At 45.1% G+C, this 21,054-nt stretch overlaps 1 protein-coding gene across 1 annotated transcript in view; it reads left to right on the forward strand.

Annotated features, from left to right (window-relative positions):
- Window positions 1–6,146: 6,146 nt before the first annotated feature.
- RIMKLA (ribosomal modification protein rimK like family member A) overlaps window positions 6,147–21,054 on the forward strand; it is a 43,053-nt gene continuing 28,145 nt past the window's right edge. Inside the window, exon 1 of the mRNA XM_003891685.4 lies at window positions 6,147–6,446. Coding sequence (XP_003891734.1) covers window positions 6,284–6,446 — 163 coding nt within the window. The 5' untranslated portion in view covers window positions 6,147–6,283. The remainder of the gene's footprint in view (window positions 6,447–21,054) is intronic.

Genomic DNA, 21,054 nt, shown 5'->3' on the forward strand with positions numbered 1-21,054 from the left:
CAGCTCACTGCAACCTCCACCTCCCAGGTTCAAACGACTCTCCTGCCTCAGCTTCCCATGTAGCTAGGATTACAGGCACACACCACCACACCCAGCTAATTTTTTTTTTATTTTTAGTAGAGATGGGTTTTCATCATGTTGGCCAGGCTGGTCTCGAACTCCTGACCTCAGGTGATCCACCAGCCTCGGCCTCTCAAAGTGCAGGGATTACAGGCATGAGCCACTGCACCCGGCCATGTGGTGCTTTTTTTCCCACTCCTTAATTATACCATTTGTCCATTTATCCTAGTGCATTTTATGTAAGTTTTTAAATTTTTTATTTTTGGGGGGTATATAGTAGGAGTATATATTTGTGGGGTACATGTTTTGATACAGGCATGCAATGTGAAATAATCACATTATGGAGAATGGGGTATCCATCCCCTCAAGCATTTATCCTTTGTGTTAGAAACAATCCAAATACTCCAGTGCATTTTAACCTGCTATTGATGGTCGTTTCTCTAATTTATTGAGGTAATTTGAATTTTGATCTTCTATCTACTTGGCAGACCCATCTTCTTGGGGACATATGTAATGTTTATAAAGACACTCCTTCTACTATCCAGACCCATATCTCAATACCCTTCTCTGCCAATATATAGTGAAGGTTGAAAGAAAGATAAGAAATAAAGCCCCCAAAACCCCAGGTTACGAAAGCCTGCTATAGCTGTATTGGCCACCGTTCTGTAAACTGAACTTGCAATGATGTTTCTTAAATGACAACCACAATTGCTATCAACAGAAACTGAGTGCCTACCACATGTAGAAACAGTATGCATGATGCATTGGCCCCGATCTTGAGAGGTTTAGTCTAGATGGAGAGGTAATTAGACAATGCACATATTCTGTTTGGTAGGAGAATTTTCCACCCATCTTCCCAATGGAGTAAGAGAGAACAAAATGTGAGAACACAGGAATTATCTCCTCTCCCCTGTTCTCTTATGGCTATGTTCACAAGGAAGAAGGAGCTATTAACCTGATTGGTCAAAGCCCAGGCAAAAGGAAAAGATTTATTATTATTATTACTATTTTTTTTTTTTGGAGATGGAGTCTTGCTCTGTCACCAGGCTGGAGTCCAGTGGTGCAATCTTGGCTCACTGCAACCTCCGCCTCCTGGGTTCAAGCGATTCTCCTGCCTCAGCCTACGGAGTAGCTGGGACTACAGGCATGCGCCACCACATCCAATTAATTTTTTGTGTTTTTAGTAGAGACAGGGTTTCACCATGTTGGCCAGGATTGTCTTGATCTCTTGACCTCGTGATCTGCCTGCCTTGGCCTCTCAAAGTGTTGGGATTACAGGCGTGAGCCACTGTGCCTGGCTGATTTTTTTTTTTTTTTTTTTTTGGTTGGGGCAGGGGATGGAGTCTCACGCCATCACCCAGGCTGGAGTGCAGTGGCGCAATCTTGGCTCACTGCAACCTCCGCCTCCTGGGTTCAAGCGATTTTCCCACCTCAGCCTCCTGAGCAGCTGGGACTACAGGTGCCCACCACTACGGCCGGCTAACTTTTGTATTTTTAGTAGAGACGGGGTTTCTCCATATTGGCCAGGCTGGTCTCAAATTCCTGACTTCAGATGATCTACCCACCTCAGCCTCCCAAAGTGCTGGGATTACAGGCATGAGTCACTGTGCCCAGCAATTCTCCAATTCTCTTCATACACCAACTGGGTGTCCTGCAATTCAATTCAATTCAATTCTGACATTATCTACTGGTGCTAGCATCAGATGCTACAAGTTAAGAGCTTGGTCCCATAAGACTGCCCTCACTTCAAATGCCAGTCACAAGTCTGGGCCTCCTGTGCTTCTGACTAACTAGTTATAAATTGGGGCTTCCTACAACCCCCCTCTCTGGGTTCAATAGTTTGCTAGAATGGCCAGGTGTAGTGGCTTACACCTGTAATCCTAGTGCCTTGGGAGGCTGAGGTAGAAGGACTGCTTGAGGCCAGAGTTTGAGGCCAGCCAGGGCAATATGGCAAGACCTCGTCTATACAAAAAGAGTATTTAAAAAAATTAGCTGGGCATGGTGGCACGTGCCTATATTTCCAGATACTTGGGAGGCTGAGGCAGGAGGATCACTTGAGCCCAGCAGGTTGAATCTGCAGTGAGCTGTGATTGTGCCACTGCACTCCAGCCTTGGTGACAGAGCTAGACCCTGTCTAAATTTTTTAAAAATTTGCTAGAATGGCTCACAGAAGTCAGGGAAATATTTCACTTATGTTTTCTGGTTTATCATAAAGGATACCATTTAGGAAGAGCCTTGGAAGAGATGCATAGGCAAAGTGTGGGGTGAGGAACATGGAACTTCCATGCCCTCTCCAGATGCACCACCTCCCAGCAACTTGATGTAGTCACCAACCCAGAAGCCCTTGGAACTTGTCCTTTAGAGTTGTTTTTTTGGAGATGGAGTCTCACTCTGTCAACCAGGCCGGAGTGCAGTGGTGTGATCTCAGCTCACTGCAAGTTCTGCCTCCTGGGTTCACACCATTCTGCTGCCTCAGCCTCCCGAGTAGCTGGGACTACAGGTGCTTGCCACCATGCCCAGCTAATGTTTTCTTTTTTTGTATTTTTAGCAGCGATGGGTTTTCATCATGTTAGCCAGGATGGTCTCGATCTCCTGACCTCGTGATCTGCTCACCTCGGCCTCCCAAAGTGCTGGGATTACAGGCGTGAGCCACCATGCCCGGTCCTTTTTATTTATTTATTTTTTATTTTTTTTTATTTTTGAGACGGCGTCTTGCTCTGTTGCCTAGGCTGGAGTGCAGTGGTGCAATCTCGGCTCACTACAACCTCTGCCTCCTGGGTTCAAGTGATCCTCGTGCCTCAGCCTCCTGAGTAGCTGGGATCACAGGCACACGCCACCATGCTCGGCTAGTTTTTTTGCATTTTTAATAGAGACAGGGTTTCTCCATGTTGGCCAGGCTGGTCTCTAACTCCTGACCTAAAGTGATCCACCCACCTCGACCTCCCAAAGTGCTGGTATTAGAGGCATGAGCCACTGTGCCCAGCCATCTATTCTCCTTTCAATCCTCCTAAAATACCCCCAGTTTCTCCCCAGTTCCATCCACCTCTACATGACCATGTGCTTGCAGGAAGGGAGTCTAACCCCCAGCCCCAAGGAATGAACCATAATGAAATTAAGCCATTCATGAGTTTCCTTTTCTTTGCTGGTAACTGGCTTAGACGTGGGCATATGAAACTGGAAAGTTGGCTTGAGGGCTTCTGAGAAAAGTTTTCCTTGCAAGATTAGAAAAAGAGACACACAGGAAGAAACAGTCTCTCTGCCTCTGCTGGACATTGTGTGTATGTATACATTAGCCGGAATTGTGGCAGCCATTTGGTAGCCATGGGGGCACTAGCCCGAGGCTATCAGAGTGAATATGGAAAGAGCCTGGGTCACCGATGATGAGGCGGGCAGATCACTTGAGGTCAGGAGTTAGAGACCAGCCTGGCCAACATGGCAAAACCCTGCCTCTACTAAAAATAAAAAAATTAGCAGGGTGTGATGGCACATTCCTGTAATGCCAGCTACTCGGGAGGCTGAGGCAAGAGAGTCAATTGAACTTGCAAGGTGGAGGTTGCAGTGAGCCAAGATTGCGCCACTGCACTCCAGTCTGAACAACAGAGTGAGACTCCGCCTCCAAAAAAAAAAAAAAAAAAAGGAATCCTAACCTACCTACCTCCAGGTTTCTTGTTATATGAGATAATTCATTTTCCTTTTTGTTTAAGACAGTTGAGCCTGGAGTGGAGGGGAAAATAATGAGTTTAGCCTAGTGACATTGAGGTGATGGCAGAACAGCATCCTTTTAAATCCTAAAGCTCAGGGAACATCAAGGTTAAATTTGAACTTGGGAGTCACCTATGGAGAAATATTCCATAAAGTCATAATCTTAGAAAGCAGACCCGTACCTGGAAAAGCTGCCTCTGTGCCTGAGGAATTCCAGTGACATAAGAGAACATTGCACCCACATGAGTAGTCATTTCCTAACTGGATATGCTATTGTCCCAGGTCTTTGTGTCCCATCTGGAGAAGGGGAGATCACAGAGGTGGTAGTGAGCTCCTGGTGAAGGAGTTCAGAGAAAGTGATTACAACATCTGGATCCCATCCTCAGATTCTGCTCTCCTCAAGCCTGGCTTTTATGGACCTTGATAGCCATTTGCAGTTAACTTAAACATTCTAGTCTAGTGTGGATAGCTTTGAAAATGGGTTATAAGTAACTTTTGAATTCACTGACTCATATCTTTTAATTACCATCCCAGAAAATCAAGGTTCTGATCATCTTATAGACATCCTATGGGTGATACTGTAGAAGCCTTAAAGGAAGCATCACATTCTATGGGTGATACTGTAGAAGCCAGGGTCAAAAAATATATAACATGAAATATCAAGGAAAAGGCCAATGTAGAACACAGAGGTTCTAGTGCCCAAGCTTAGGAAGTGTTAAACAAAAATTATGGGAGGGCCATTGTTTTGGACTGAGCTTTTGCACTAGACCACAACAGACCAGAACAAACCAAATTGAGTCCCTCCTGCTAAATGCCACATAATCAAACTTGACATACATCCCACAACAGAGCAGTTTTTCCTGAAAACAGGAGATTTCAGTTTACCTGAGTCAGAATAAGGAAGTCCCCTCTGCTTTAACCCTTACCAAAAAAGTAACCCAAAGTAGCCTGATGTTAAGCAATCAGCTCTTCTTCCATTGTTCTGTTTCCTTGTTCCCCTCTTTTAAAACCCATTCTTCCCCCATTGCCCAGAGGAAGCTCTCATTCTGTTTTGTGGAATGGAAGCTACCTTAATTCATGAATCTCAAAAGCCAATTCAATCTATAACTAAATTTGTAATTTTGTCTTTTGCCATAAGATAGTTTTGAAAGTTACTAATCCATAGGGCACTACTGTTACTTTAAGAAAATACATTCATAGGAGGGGGGAGGAGATATTTTGCAACATCAAAAAGTTTACTTAAGATTACTTGAAAATTTATTTTTGAAATTCCAGTATACAGAGCTTTCCTACAGGCTCATCTTAGTGAGTAAATGCACACACCTGTACAATATTTACAGTGAAGCCTGTCTTCCCTGAGACAACTTACCCCATTTCTAAGTTGCCATTGCTGGGTCTACCTTGAAACTACCCTTGCTTCCCTAAGCCAAAAAAGACATATTTTAATGAACTGAAAGAGCAAATGCAGTCTCCAAAGATGGGTAACTTCAATCCTGCAGTTATTTAGACAGGAAACTCTGGCTTCAAACACTATTGTCTGCAGGCAGGGTTTGCAACTGGCCAGGACCAAGGACAGTGTTTAAAGATGACTCAGTTGTATGGCCTGGGGAGAGCCGGAGCGGTGAAGGGAGACCAGCCAGTGGTCCTTCTAACTGAAAAGGATGCTAGGTCAGTTTTTTATGACTTCGAGGCTATGAAGGCTCAGACCTGCTGCAACCTAGGAGTGGGTGTCCAGTGTAAGAAAATGAGACCCCAAGAAATGCACCTTCAAATTATCTGAATGAGAGGTGGGTAAGACTCAACTTCTCCCTCTCCTACATTCTCCCCAACCCCCGTGGGGCTTACAGGCTAGGATTTCGGCCTATGGCTTTAGGGTCCAATTGGGGACCTAGCCGTGTGACCTTCCCCAGGCCCCAGAATCTCCTTTGGGACGTCCCCGAGGCCCTTCCTGTCTGGGGCTCAGCAGGCGTCCGCCTGTGTAACCAGCCTCCGAGCGCTCGGGATCGCCAAAGAGACGCATCCGCCGCCCACTGCGCATCGCTGGCCGGTCAGCTCGGAAACCCTCCGAGCCGCACTGGGCCGCCGCCCCGGCCCCTCCCGCTCCGGCTGTCCCACCCTAGCCCGCAGCGCCACGCCCACCGGGGGTCCGGGGCCTGCCGGGGCTGCCCTCCTCCGCCTCGCCTGCGCCCGCCGGCGGCTCGGTCCCCGGAACCCCAGGTCCTTTCCCCCGCCGCCGCAGGCCCCCGACCCGCCGTCCTTTCCCGGCGCCGCCCGCCAGGGCCGCCTCTGCAGCCGCCAGCGCCCGCCGCTGCGCGCTGATTGGCTGGCGGGGCCGGCGGCGGCGCTGAGTGGCCGGGCGGATTCGCTAGGTCAGGGCTGCAGAGGCGCCTGGCGCACCCGCGGGAGCCGAGCCGCGGCGCGCTCGCCCCGGACGCCGGCCGCCCCTCCGCTCGCCCTGCTGAGCGAGCGGCCCGGGGCGCCGAGGGGTCCGCGCCGCGCGGGGCGCACCGCCCTGGCCGCCATGTGCTCCCAGCTCTGGTTCCTGACGGACCGGCGCATCCGCGAGGACTACCCGCAGGTGCAGATCCTGCGCGCCCTCCGGCAGCGCTGCTCCGAGCAGGACGTGCGCTTCCGGGCGGTGCTCATGGACCAGATCGCCGTCACCATCGTCGGCGGCCACCTCGGTGAGCGAGGCGGGCCCCGGGAGGGCAAGGGAGGCGCGCCGGGGTCCATGAGAGCGGGCCGGGTGGGCGAGCTCGCCCGGCCTCCCGCAGCAGAGTCTCCTTCAGGCCCGCACACCAGCCGCACTCCCGCTGCGAGACCGCTTGGGGTTGGAGAAAGCCGCTAACCTTCATAGGTTCTTTAACCATCACCACCTGCCCCGAGGCCAAGATTCGAGAACGCGATTTAATTTACTTAGGGGACTTCATTTTGTGAGAAACCCAAATTCACCTGAAGCCGCCCGAGTGTCCGAGGAAAATCAGGCTGTTAAACCCCAAATTTGCAAATCCTGCTCGCATCAATACCTTGACAGTTTAGAGTCTGAGGTTTCTAGAAACCCACAACAGATTTACAAAATTACGATTAAGATGACTGTTTTAAAAAAGTTTTTTAGGAGTGTGTGAGCAGCAGTAATGTGCACCACATAGAATATTATTTCCAAACTAGAAAGCCACATATGGGGGAAATCTGAGAAAGATTGGAGTCACTTCTCGAGTGTAAAGTGGGAGTGTAGACCTTTGATGGGTTTAACTCATCCTTCTCCCTAGCAGCGTTGAATTCTGATTTCAGAAGAGTCGGGATTTCAGGTTCAGACAGTTCTGGCCTCACCGATCACTCCACTGCTGTGTTCAGGAGACTTTTGTGGGTAAGACATGGTTGTCGTCTGTGGATTTGACCTCAAAAGGTTAATTATTTTTTCCATATATCCTTAATACAGGCCTCTCTGATTTAGGAATCCCTGACGCAGAATACTCCCTCTGGCTTGCTGTTTGAGTGTCTCTGGGGCTCCACTGGAGGCATCCAACCATTTCAGGGAGTCCAGGACTCAAAAGGATTTGCGCCCAGTTCAGGGTGCATCTTGGGTTACTGTTCGCATTATTTCAACAATTATTTCTGGTTAAATAAGCTCGTAATTTGCTACTCTGCTTTGGCAGAGGAAGGAATTTCGAATTCGGAAAGACTACTTCCAAGTGAGATTTTGAATATGACCTGTTTCTGAGTGGAATATAGCTGTTACAGATTTTTTCATCCCTAAGTTTATCGAAGTCCCCTCATACTTAATATCAGATTGTATATCCTGTTGGAGAAATATACCATAAACATTAGGTACTTTACATTTAATCTACAACAGTGTCTTTCAGCTGCAACCGGTACCCTCTCTCCTTGATTTATTAAAACTCTCACAGTTAGTGTAGAAGTAGAATTCTGAACAGGGAATCTGCAGATGTGGATTCCTATTACAGCTTTGCAGTTAATGAGTATCTTGGCTTTGCTTTGGGCAAGCCACTTTATGTCTTTGAATCTCAGGATTCTCATTTATAGAAACTAAGGGTTAAGGTTCCTCTCACTTTAAATTTATGTGTTTCAGTATCATATTTAAATTATATAATCTGTCGTATTTCACCGACCTAGATTAAATAACATGTTCATCTTTCTACCCAGGATGAACTTTTTGCTTATTTATTTTACAGCTTGTAAAGATGTCTCTTTTTTGAGATACAGTAGCCAAATTCCACATCACCTTCAGGTTGTAGAACCGTCACAAATTCTGTAAGAGCAAGAAAATGCTCTGTATCTAAAACCCCATTTTAAAGAATCAGTCCTAGAAAAAGATAAAATAAAATGTTAGTGCCACAGGGAACATTCAAACCCTTTTGTTTAGTGTCTTAAATATTAATGGAATTCGTGTGTGAAAATACCTTAATCTATTCACAAACCAGGAGTTCATTTTTTTTTTTCTCTTGCTCAGGCTGGAGGGCAATGGCGCCATCTTGGCTCACTGCAGCCTCAGCCTCCTGGGTTCAAGCGATTCTCCTGTCTCAGCCTCTTGAGTAGCTGGGATTACAGGCCTGCACCACCTTGCCCGGCTAATTTTTTTTTTTTTTTTTTTTTTAAGTAGAGACAGGGTTTCACCATGTTGGTCAGGCTGGTCTCAAACTCCTGACCTGAGGTGATCCACCTGCCTTGACCTCCCAAAGTACTGGGATTACAGGCGTGAGCCACTGTGCCCAGCCCGTTCTTTTTAACTACAGGAAAATCTACACAGCTATTTGCCTGGTCAATGGAGAAATTGAAGACAGTTATTTTTTGATGCAGTTTTAGTTTTTGTTAATTCCGAGGTAGCCCACACAAATCACAAAACGTAGAACAAAACTATTAGATCACCAATTCTGCTGTCCAAAGCTGTCCAAAGATTTGTTATGGAAGCAGATTAATTAAAGCACAAGTGAGTCCCGTGAGAATGACCTCATTGGCTTTGTTCAGCGCTATAATAGTGGCTAGAATAGTGCCTTGCACTTGGTAGGCTCTCAATACATATTTTTTTGATGAATCAAGATATGATCTCTGGTTCTCAGTTTCTTCTGTAGTCAAACTATAGAAAACCCTTGGCAATTTGCTGAGCAAAAGTATTTTTCGAAAAAAAAAATTCCAGAATTCAACTTGCCTTGAAATACAGAAATATGTAGTTATGATGATATTGATACTATTTACTGTTTGAGAATTATAGAATGTGAGAGCTGGAAAGGATTTTCAGATCATCCATTCTAATTCCTTCATTTTACAAAGAACCTGAGGCTCCAAGAGGTGAAGTGACTTCCTCAATGCCATCCAGCTAGTTAACAGCAAACCTAAAGTTAAAAAACTTGGTCTTCTAATTTCTAGCCCAGTGATATGGAATAAGCTTCCTTTAGGATGTCTGTAGCCTATAGTACCTTTCTCAGAAGATGTGGAATTGAACTGAATTGAGTTATGTTGAGGCTAGACAGTGACTTTGGAATGTAATTTTATAATTTAGGAAGTTCAGGTATCACCTTTACAAAGCCTTTGTGCCTTCACTCCTTTCCATTGCTTCTTTATATTAATGTAGGAATATGATGATGGAGTTGATTGGGGCAGGTATGGCGGTGCCTCAGCCAATTGCTTAAATTCATTCCTGAGCTTTTCTCTTTGGAGGCTAGTGGGAGGCCAAATCCAGGGTTTAGAGTTTCAGGTTATATCTGGAAATAGGATTCAGACAAGAGATTATAAGTTTTCGTGATTTTTATTTTTAATCTAGTAATCTGAGTGGGGAGACAGTGGGGAGAGGAAAATGATCTTCAGGTGACTGAAGCAATCCTGTAGAAAACAGCCTTCGTTCACTCTTTGCTGGGTGTAGCATTATATGAAAATCATGTCCATCTCCGTTTCCTTTTTAGAAACGGCAAGTTCTTCATTCATTTAACAAATACATACTAAATATCCTCAACCCTAGGGATAAAGTGATGAACGTGACACCAGAATGCACATAATAATAATAATAGTCATAGCTCTCTCTCTATATATATATAGTGTTTATTCTGTGCCGGGCATGGGTGTAACTTCTTTTTACCTGTTAACTCTTCTAAATGCCAATAAGGATATATGGGAATATAGCACCGGCTGGGAGTTAGGACAAATACTCAGTAATTCTGGTCTAAACACTGTCTCCTCTCTTCCACTCTATCCTTTGCGTTGGTCTACACTGATTTCACCATGCCTGTCTGTGACTCCAGACCTTGCACTAAAATTCCCTCTGCCTCGGATGCCCACTGTTCCCTCCCACATGGTTCACCTTTATTCATCCTTCAAATCCAGCACAAGTCACTTGTCTCTAAAAAGGCTTGCTTGAGCTCCTTTCTTTGTCCCCAATGTCCCCAAGTAGTGCCTCTCTTCCATCTGCTGCCAAATAGCTTTGTCCATACCTTTTAAAATAGCACTCATCATATTTTGCTATAATTTATCTATTTATACAGTTTATATTCCCCCTCCCTCTGAAGAACCAGGATTCTTCAAATGTGTGCTTCGCAACTGGTACATAGTAGGCCTTCAGTTAATGTGTGTTGGATGACTAAATGAAGTGTCTTAAAAGCTAATTTGAAGTATGTGAGACTTTTACTGCAATGAGCTAAGGAGCTTCTGTGTGGGGGAGATCATGAGGGGATGTGTAAATGAGGACAGATTCACTAGGAAGAATTAAGTTATTTGCCCACCCACAGCTCTGTATGATTAATTGGCTCAAGAAACAAGTGTAGTAACAAACTCAGGGACAGATACCCACCAAGATATAAAACGAGTCTGACCTGGAAATGAGGTTGTGTTACTGTTTGTCTCTTAGGAGCAGGATGATTCAGCATTCCTTCCCTTACATTCAGAGCTAAAACGTTGGTAGCTAAATGGCAAATTCTAGGTCAGATTCTTTAAATCAAGGTGTTCTTGGATCCTTTTACTTGGGTCTTTGTAGTAATCAGGTGAGTCAGATTTAAAAGAGTTGGGAACGGGTGGATTCTGACTACATTTGTATAAGGAAATGGTCTTACCTCGGATCACTAAAAGGCAGCCAAAGGCTCACAGAGAAAGGATGGACTCCCATCACTGTGCAAGAAGACACTGGCAGGAAAGAGGTACCATGCTAACTTTTGTGCAGAAAACTTGATCTTTAACTTCAGTTCCTGCTAAAGGCTTGTGCCCGACATCTTATAATCCATATGATACCACTGTACAACACTCGTGGAAAGAAAGGTCAGGGAATGAGTACAAGCACCTACCATATATTTCCAAATAGACGTGAGTGCTGCATGGATGTGCTTTACCCCTTGGGTCCACATTTATATCTGTAGGCTCACCGCAAGGGCTGAGAGTGGGATGGATGTTTAGTTTATGTTTCTAACAGGAGTTTTTACACCCCATGAACTATGTTAGGAAGAGTTTTAGAACCAGTAGATGAGATCCTTCATGGATCTCAAAGCCCTGCTCCTAGATTTCCTTTTCTTTTCTTCTTCTTCTTTTTTTTTTTTTCTTTTTTTTTTTTTTTTAGATGGAGTCTCACTGTGTTGCCCAGGCTGGAGTGCAGTGGCGTGATCTCGGCTCACTGCAACCTCCGCCTCCCAGGTTCATGCAGTTCTCCTGCCTCAGCCTCCCAAGTAGCTGGGACTACAGGCACGTGCCACCATACCGGGCTAATGTTTTGTATTTTTAGAAGAGATGGGGTTTCACCATGCTGGCCAGGCTGGTCTCGAACTCCTGACCTCAGGTGATATGCCCACTTCTGCCTCCCAAAGTGCTGGGATTACAGGTGTGAGCCACCGAGCCTGGCCCCTACTCCTAGATTTCTGAACCACTTGCTGCTGCTACCAGAACACTTCCACCAAATTTGTTGGGCCTGCTTGGTGGAAGGGAGTACAGCCATCACTCAGAGATGTTTGTGTCATCTCCACCCATCCACACCTCCTTGCCACTCCCCTCACTAGCAGGGAGGACACTGAATCTACATACGTCAGTGCTAGCCTCACCTCACTCCAGCCACTTCCTTGGCCACTTTACCCATTGTCCCGAGAAACAATTATAATTTGGATTATAATTGTTTTTGGATTATAATTGGGTTTATATTGTTTTAACACAAACCTATAACATATTCTGAAAAATTTTTTATAGAGACCCTGTCTCTATAAAAATAAAAAATTAGATGGGGTGTGGTGGCAGGTGCCTGTAATCCCAGCACTTTGGGAGGCTGAGGCAGGCAGATCACTTGAGGTCAGGAGTTCGAGATCAGCCTGGCCAACAAGGTGAAACCCTGTCTCTACTAAAAAAAAAATACAAAAATTACCCAGGCTTGGTGGCACGCACCTGTAATTCCAGCTACTCAGGAGGCTGAGGCAGGAGAATCACTTGAACCTGGGAGGCGGAGGTTGCAGGGAGCTGAGATTGCGCCACTGCCCTCTACCCTGGGTAACACAGTGAGACTCCATCTCATATAAATAAATAAATAATAGCCAGGCATGGTGGAGTGCACCTGTAATCTCAGCTACTCAGGAGGCTGAGGCAGGAGAATCACTTGAACCCGGGTGGCAGAGGTTGCAGTGAGCGGAGATCACGCCACTGCCCTCCAGCCTGGTGACACAGTGAAACTCCGTCTCAAAAAATAAAAAATAAAAATTAGCCAGGCATGGTGGAGTGCACCTGTAGTCCCAGCTACTTGGGAGGCTGAGGCAGGAGGATCCTGTGATAGTGCCACTGCTCTCCAGCCTGGGCAATAGAGCGAGACCCTGTTTCAAAAAAAAGAAAACATGTAACTCCAGATTCCACTATGAGAAAGTGATAAATTTAGATTACTTTGTGTTGAAGAACTGACAGGAATACTGATTCTTCATTCCTGTAACTCTGTTATTAACACTTTAGTATATTTTGTGTGTCTTAATCTTTTCAACAATCCTATACATTCATTTATTTCATTTAACAAATATTTATTGAGTGCCCACTGTGCCAGGCATTGTGCTAGGCAGTAGAGATAAAATGGAGAATGGGAACAGAGGCAGGCTTCATGCTCATTATTATGATTTTATTCATTTTTTAAATCCTGTCAACAGATATCTGTTGATGGCCTACTGTGTATAAGGTACTGTTTCTAGGCACCAGAATAAAGTAGGCAGAAATCTGTGCCTCTCAAGTAGATTACATTTTAGATGGGGAAAACAGAATGTAAACAAGGTAAATGCAAAGTATAGTATATTGGTGAAAAGAGCTAAGGAGAAACAAAGAAAAGAGAACATTTCTGGAGGTAAGAGAGGGGATTGCAATTTTAGACAGTGTGGCTGGGGTGGTCCTCACCCAGAAGATGGCATCCATGTAAAGATCTAAAGGAGGCGAGGATGCAAGCTGTTTGGATATCTGGAAGTACAGTAGTTTAGGCAACAGGGAATAGCAAGGGGGCCAGCGTGGCAGAGCAGAGTGAGCCCAGATGTGAGTATCAGGAGAGGAGATCAGAGAGGTGGGTGGGGAGGAAGCAGATACATAGGGCCTGGTAGGTCACTGAGGGACTTTTGCTTTTACTCTGGATGAGCTGGAATCCACTGAAGGATTTTTTTTTTTTTTTTTTTTTTTTTGAGATGGAGTCTCACTCTGTTGTCCAGGCTGGAATACAGTGGTGCGATCTCAGCTCACTGCAACCTCTGCCTCCTGGGTTCAAGCCGTTCTCCTGCCTCAGCCTCCCTAGTAGCTTGGATTACGGGCACACACCACCACACCCACCTAATTTTTGTATTTTTAGTTAAGACAGGGTTTTGCCATGTTGTTCAGGCTGGTCTTGAACTGCTGGCCTCAAGTGATTCACCCATCTTGGCCTCCCAAAGTGCTGGGATTACAAGCATGAGCCACTGTGCCTGGCCCACGGAAATTTTTTTTTTTTTTTTTTTTTTTTAGACAGAGTCACGCTCTGTCACCCAGGTTGGAGTGCAGTGGCATGATCTCGGCTCACTGCAACCTCCGCCTCCTGGGTCCAAGTAGTTCTCTGCCTCAGCCTCCCAAGTAGCTGGGATTATAGGCACATGCCGCCATACCGGCTAATTTTTGTATTTTTAGTAGAGATGGGGTTTCACCATCTTGGCCAGGCTGGTCTTGAACTCCTGACCTCGTGATCCATCCACCTCAGCCTCCCAAAGTGCTGGGATTACAGGCGTGAGCCACCGCGCCCGGCCTCCACTGAAAGCTTTTGATCGGAGAAACGACATGATCTGCCTAATGGGTCACGGAGTCATTCTGACTATGCTGTTGAGAATAGACCAGAGGGACCAAGTGCAGAAGTAGGGAGGTTGCTTAGGAGGTTATTGCTACATTTTGGGTGAGAAGAGATTATTGGGCTAGAATGATTTCGGGGAGAAGGTGAAAAGTGACTGGGATCGGGCATATTTTGAAGACAAAGTGATCAGGATTTTACTACTGAATCAGATATTGGGTGTTCAGGAAAGACTAGTCAAGGAGGACTCCAAAGTTTTTGGCCTAAGAAGCTGGAAGAATAAAATATGTTATTTGCTGATATGGAAAGGAAGACAGGTATAAGTTTGGGCAGGTGATGAATATCAGAACTCAGTGTGAGTTGCACATTAAACATCCAAGGGGATATGTCAGGTAGCCATTTATGGAAAGATTGGGATTCAGGAGAAAGGCTTGGCCTGGAGCTATCAAAGTAGGAGCACCTTTACACACCTATCAAGGGAGTGACTATAGATGGAGAAGGGTTCAGAGAGTGAGCTCCAGTGCTTAGTGGGCAGAGTGAGTAGGAGAAACTAGCAAGGAATCCTGAGTAAAAAAAGAAATGAAACCCAGGAGAGTGGGTGTCCTGTAAGCCAAGTGGAGAAAGTCGTTCAAGAAGGAAGATGTGATCAGATCATGTCAAATGTTGCTGGTAAGCCAGGCACAGTGACTCTTGCCTGTAGTCCCAGCACTTTGGGAGGCCGAGGTGGGCGAATCCCTTGAGGTCAGGAGTTCAAGACCAGCCTGGCCAATATGGTGAAATCCTGTCTCTACTAAAAGTAAAAAAAATTTAGCCAGGCGTGGTGGTGCACGCCTGTAATCCCAGCAACTTTGGAGGCTGAGGTGGGAGAATCGCTAGAACCTGGGAGGCAGAGGTTGCAGTGGGCAGAGATCATGCCACTGCACTCAAGCCTGGGTGACACAGTGAGACTCCATCTCAAAAAAAAAACAGTTGCTGGTAGATGAAGTTGGATAGCAATGAGAATTGATTTAGCATGTGCATGTAGCATTGGCAGCCCCAGGAAGAGCAGTTTCAGGTAAGTGGTAGGAAAGAGTGAATCTAAACAGTCTAGGAGTTTTGTTGTAAAGGGAAGGTGAAAAACAGGATGGGAGCCCAAAGTGAGACAGGATTGAGAGGATTTTGTTTTCCTTTTTTTTTTTTTTTTGAGATGGAGTCTCGCTCAGTCATCCAGGCTGGAGTGCAGTGGTGCGATCTCGGCTCACTACAACCTCTGCCTCCTGGGTTCAAGTGATTCTCCTGCCTCAGCCTCCTGAGTAGCTGGGACTACAGGTGCCCACCACCACACTCGGCTAATTTCTGTGTTTCTAGTAGAGATGGGGTTTTACCATGCTAGCCAGGCTGGTCTCAAACTCCTGAACTCAATTGATTTGCCTGCCTCAGTCTCCTAAAGTGCTGGGATTACAGGCGTGAGCCACCGTGCCCAGCTGAGAGACTTTTCATAAAGAAGGGATACATAACGGTACGTTTGTGTGCTGTCATGAATGATCTAATACAGTGGGAGAAATTGGTGATGTAGGAGAGACAGGCAAATGGCAGGAGCAGTGCTTTAAGCGGCTGAGAAGGGCTGGGATCTACCGCGTATTTGGAGGGGTTGGTCTAAGCTAGGAGTAAGGACAGTTCAGCCACTATAAGAACAGAGAAGGTAATCTGTATGTCACAGGTGCAGGTGGGTGGATAGATGTGATAGTGGGAACTTATAGAGAAGGTCTTTTCTGATTGCTTCAGTTTTTCACATTGAGACAGGAAGAATGAGAAGATGGGACAAAGTAATAAAAGTGTAAGATAAGAAGAGAAAGTGTGAAATAGTGTTGAGGTTGAGTGAAGGGACTAGGGAAGTAAAATGATTGCCAGACATTAAGGGTGCCCTTGAGACAAGTGAGCAGGTTTGTGTATTTTCTCTAGGTGTGTTTCATTACAAAGGAGGAACACGAAGTAGAGGGTTGGATCGGTCTGACCAGAGTAGTGGTTTACCTAAACAGTAAGTGGGTGCAAGGATTTGAGGGTATATGCAGGAAGTGATCATGGTGCTTGCCTATGGAGTTTGAATACGATAAGAAGGGAAGTTGAAGATATGAAGGGAGGGACGGTGAGAAGATGGTGGTACCCGTGGATGGTAGCTTCTTGTGGGGTCAATGCACAGCTGGGTCAATATATAGTACTAGAGGAAGCAAGCTGGAAAGATAGGAGGAGTGGTTGGAGATTAGAATAAAGATTCTTGCACAAAGTCTAGAATGTAACCAGGAGTGGTAGCTGAGGTGGAATGGTGGAGAAGATCTTTGGAGAAAAGGAGGTCAAGACATTGAGAGTCCTTGGCATTGAAAGGATTCTTCATAGGGACATGGAAATCACCAATATTTCTGACAGTGTGGGAGTAAGGAGGTAAAGTTTCAAGAAGAGAGGGAGTAACTTGGGCTTTGTAGATGACTTGCACAAGAAGGGGTGATGTGTTGTGTGGCCTGATGAGATTCAGGCTGGATATTTTAGGGAGGAGAGAAGGCAGAATGGTCTGGTAATTGCAGTCAGGAGCAAGGAGGATATCTCGGCCCAGTAATCTGTGGCAAGAGGGGAGAAAACAGCCACAACTTAGAGGGCTGTTGGGGAAGCAGTGCCATTGGTGAGAGACAGGGTGCAAGCTGGACTCAGAAAAAGAAGGAAGGTGAAGGGAAGGCACATGGAAAAGGTTGAGGATAAGGGAATTTTCTGCCCATTGAGTTTCAGAGGGTAGAGTGGAGATGGGAAGAGGTGGAGGGTGGAATGAGAAAAGGCGGTGTCAATAGCAAAGACTTGGAATCAACCTAAATGTCCCTCAGTGACAGACTGGATTAAGAAAATGTGGCACATATACACCGTGGAATACTATGCAGCCATAAAAAAGGATGAGTTCGTGTCCTTTGTAGGGACATGGATGCAGCTGGAAACCATCATTCTCAGCAAACTATCGCAAGAACAGAAAACCAAACACCGCATGTTCTCACTCATAGGTGGGAATTGATCAGTGAGATCACTTGGACACGGGAAGGGGAACATCACACACCGGGGCCTATTGTGGGGAGAGGGGATAGATGGCCTTGGGAGTTATACCTGATGTAAATGATGAGTTGATGGGTGCTGATGAGTTGATGGGTGCAGCACACCAACATGGCACATGTACACATATGTAAAAAACCTGCACGTTGTGCACATGTACCCTAGAACTTAAAGTATAATAAAAAAAAAAAAGAAAAGAAAGAAAAGAAAAGGCGGTGTCAGAGCCATGTGGGGTCTAGAGTCCAGGGAAATGATGTGGCATCAGAGACTGAGACTTGGGTGACTGATATGAACAGAGGAGAAGAACTTGCTGAGCTTTGTCTTCATAGCTGAAGAAAGATCATGCTGTGAGGTGGCGAGGGAGATGAGGGAGGAAGCTTTGCCAGGTTCTAGGGCCCTTCCGTTTTATAGAAGAGGAGACAGAACCAAAGAGATTTTTGTGTCTTGCCAAGCTAAATGATAGCAGCTAAATAAATCAGGTCTCTGACTTGAAGGCCAATACTGTATCCACTTTGCCAAATTACCTTTCATCTCATGTTGTTTCGACTTCTTGAAGGGCCTTTCCAAGGAGTTACTTTAGCCCTGAGACATTCTCGAACTCAGTGCCTATAAGATGCAATGTCTTACTGTTGATTTGTTTGAGAGGTAGAGATTATGAATTTATTAGTTTTTAACATTTCTTCAGAGCTTAGAGGCACGAGGAGTCAACATTTTCTTTCTGAAACTTTCCTTGATTTTTCTCTCTCCCCAGGCAGAGATAATCATCCTAACTGCTCCTTCCTCCTTTGCTCTCCCTGGACCCTGATGTAGGTCTGTTGGAGCACTTAGCGCATTGTGTTATAGTCAGTCTCCTCTCTCTCCCGCTGCTCCACAAGACCCAGGTGCTCTACACAGAACATTGATAGCATTAATAACAACTGTGTGTTGTCTGTCTTAAATTCCAGGGATGTTGTTTGTTTTACTCACACCTCTCAACTCCCATGCCCAGCCCTTAAGAAGACAGTGCTTGTTCCTTCCCTGTCAGTCCCTTTGGCTTTCACCATTTGATTGCACCAGGGCCCGGCTTCTGACTACCAGCACCTGCACCTGTCAGAGGGCTTTGTCTGGTACAGGATCCCATGTTGCCCACACATGTATTGCAAGCCAGAAGGGTCGGGAAATTAACACCATGCCCCTGGAGCAGCCTTAACCGAAAACTGACTTGATGTGTAAGCACTTGAAATTGGCTGGGCCTCGTGGTGCCTACCCTGAGAGGTAGACATTATGAGTTTATGAAATCCCAGCAATTTGGGAGGCGGAGGCAGACAGATCACCTGAGCTCAGAAGTTCAACGCCAGCCTGGGCAATATGGTGAAAACCCGTCTCTACAAAAAATACAAAAATTAGCCAGGCATGGTGGCTTGTGCCTATAGTCCCAGCTACTCAGGAAGCTGAGGCAGGAGAATCACTTGAGCCCGGGAGGCAGGGGTTGCAGTGAGCCGAGATCATGCCATTGCACTCCAGCCTGGGCGACAGAGCAAGACCCTGTCTCAAAATAAAAACTTGAAATCATCGACTCCCTGGCCTCTCAGGTGGAATAGCTGAAGTGCATGTACTAAGCCATTTCCTAGAGTTCCTCAGCAGGATTCAGCTCTGGTTGCTGAGAGGTGGTAACTCACTTGATAAAGTATGTTTTGTTTGCCTCATTCCCTTCTCTATGCCCCTCCCAACGTTTCCTGAGATTACTATCCAAATAGACTACTTGCACTTAAATCCTTGTCTGATTGAGCTTCTCAGGAAACCAAACTAACACTGGGCTTGACCCAAAGTAGGTGCTAAATAAATATGCACTGAATGAATATGTGAAACAATAAATGTGTTTCATGAGTGAAAAAAATGAGTATTTAAGTTATGTCTCTCTGTTTCTCTGTCAGGAGACTATAATCTCCTGGTAGGCAGAGACTGTCTAATTCAACTTTGTATTGCTGCTTAATAGTGTGTTTGAGTCATACCAACCAGTTCAGTAAATGTTGAATTGAATTAAATCACCTCAAAATCACAGTTAGTGGAAAGAGAAAATGGCCACATAAATGTCTGTGCATTTTAGTGAGATGGAGGTGAGATTTCTTTGGGCATTGTCACAAAGAACTTTAAAAGGGAAGGAGGAGGGGTGTGGCATCTACTTTTTAAGAATAAAAATAACTGTTTTACAACAAAATGCTGTGGGTGGGGTAGGAAGAAATAAGGGGAAAGGTGGAAACTGATGGAGGTGCACCAAGTCATGTTTGGATAACACATCTTCCTCATAACACAAGATAATCTGAAATGCTAAGTAGATTGTCTTATTTATTTATTTATTTATTTATTTATTTATTTATTTATTTAGACAAAGTCTCACTCTTGTCCCCCAGGCTGGAGTGCAGTGGTGCGATCTTGGCTCACTACAACCTCTGCCTCCTGGGTTCAAGCAATTCTTCTGCCTCTCGAGTAGCTGGGATTACAGGCACCTGCCACCACCCCCAGCTAATTTTTGTATTTTAAGTAAAGACAGGGTTTCACCACGTTGGCCAGGCTGGTCTCGATTTTCTGACCTCAGGTGATCTGCCTGCCTCTGCCTTCCAAAGTGCTGGGATTACAGGCGTGAGCCACTGCGCTTGGCCTACTCATGTTATTTATATAGTTGATTCCTTTCTGGTAACTTCCAGAGTTTCACTGCCAGCCACTGTTACATGATCCTGCTCAAATATAATGGTTCTAAAAGCTACCATAAGTGGGGTCCTTGTTTACTATCATGCTTTAGTTTCCTGCTGTTTTCTTAATTTTTCTGCTTGTTTTGTACATGAAGGTTTTTTCTGGCGTACCAGACATCCATTTAGTATTGAAGCTTTCTTTAGTGAATCCAAGGATGCACACGTGTGCACACATATGTGAGTGACATGCATGCACAGGTTGGAGGGTGATGACTTATGTATCGGCTTTGTGTAAATGCAAAGACATTTATAGTCAAATCTATTCCAAGGATCTGTATTATAAGGCACTTTTAATTTAAATGAGGTAATATGTGAAAGTTCTTAGCAAATAACCTAAAACAATAGATGCTCAGTAAAAATCTTGTCCGAATTCTAATCTGAACTACAGCACCTTTTATTATCTATGCCTCTGCTTCCCTCTATTGGTGTGATCATTGAGAATGGTTAAGTTTTAGAACTCTGCTTTCCAATAAAGATTTGTTCATGGCTGAAGTTATTTCTCTTTATCATAAAGTGCATTTCTTTGCTATTGCACATACAAATACGTAAGTCTAGTTAAGAAAAATTTTTTGTGTTTTTGAGACGGAGTTTCACTCTTGTTGCCCAGACTGGAGTGCAATGATGTGATCTCAGCTCACTGCAGCTTCTGCCTCCCAGGTTCAAGTGGTTCTCCTGCCTCAGCCTCCCAAGTAGTTGGGATTACAGGCATGCATACCACCACGCCCAGCTAATTTTTGTATTTTTAGTAGAGACAGAGTTTCACCATGTTGGCCAGGCTGGTCTTAAACACCTGACCTCAGGTGATCCACCTGCCTTGGCCTCCCAAAGTGCTGGGATTACAGGCGAGAGCCACTGTGTCCAGCCTAGTCATGTAGAATTTAATTGAACCCAATATATGGGTTAGAAAAAACAGACTCTGTTCTTTGGGAAAAGTTATCCTGGTTTTCTATCTTGTTTTTAATACATTAAAATATTTCCAAATATAAATAGAGAATTCAAAAGGAAATCAGAACACAATTACCCACAAAAGTAGATTATTCTTTTTTAGAATATAGAGAAAATATTTTGGTTTCAAAAAGTTGATTTTAACTGGGTTGGCAATTGGTCACTGTCCTAACTTGTTTGAGGTCTGATCTTTTTTCCACTAATATTTTATTGACCTGTTTGGGGATAGAGTGGTCGTTTTAGTTTTTTTTTAGTGGTTTGAGGCTAAACATAATAAATCTCAAGCCCAACCCATGAGTCTGG

This window comes from Papio anubis, chromosome 1, assembly GCF_008728515.1.
Source record: "Papio anubis isolate 15944 chromosome 1, Panubis1.0, whole genome shotgun sequence".
NCBI classification, from domain to species: domain Eukaryota; kingdom Metazoa; phylum Chordata; class Mammalia; order Primates; family Cercopithecidae; genus Papio; species Papio anubis.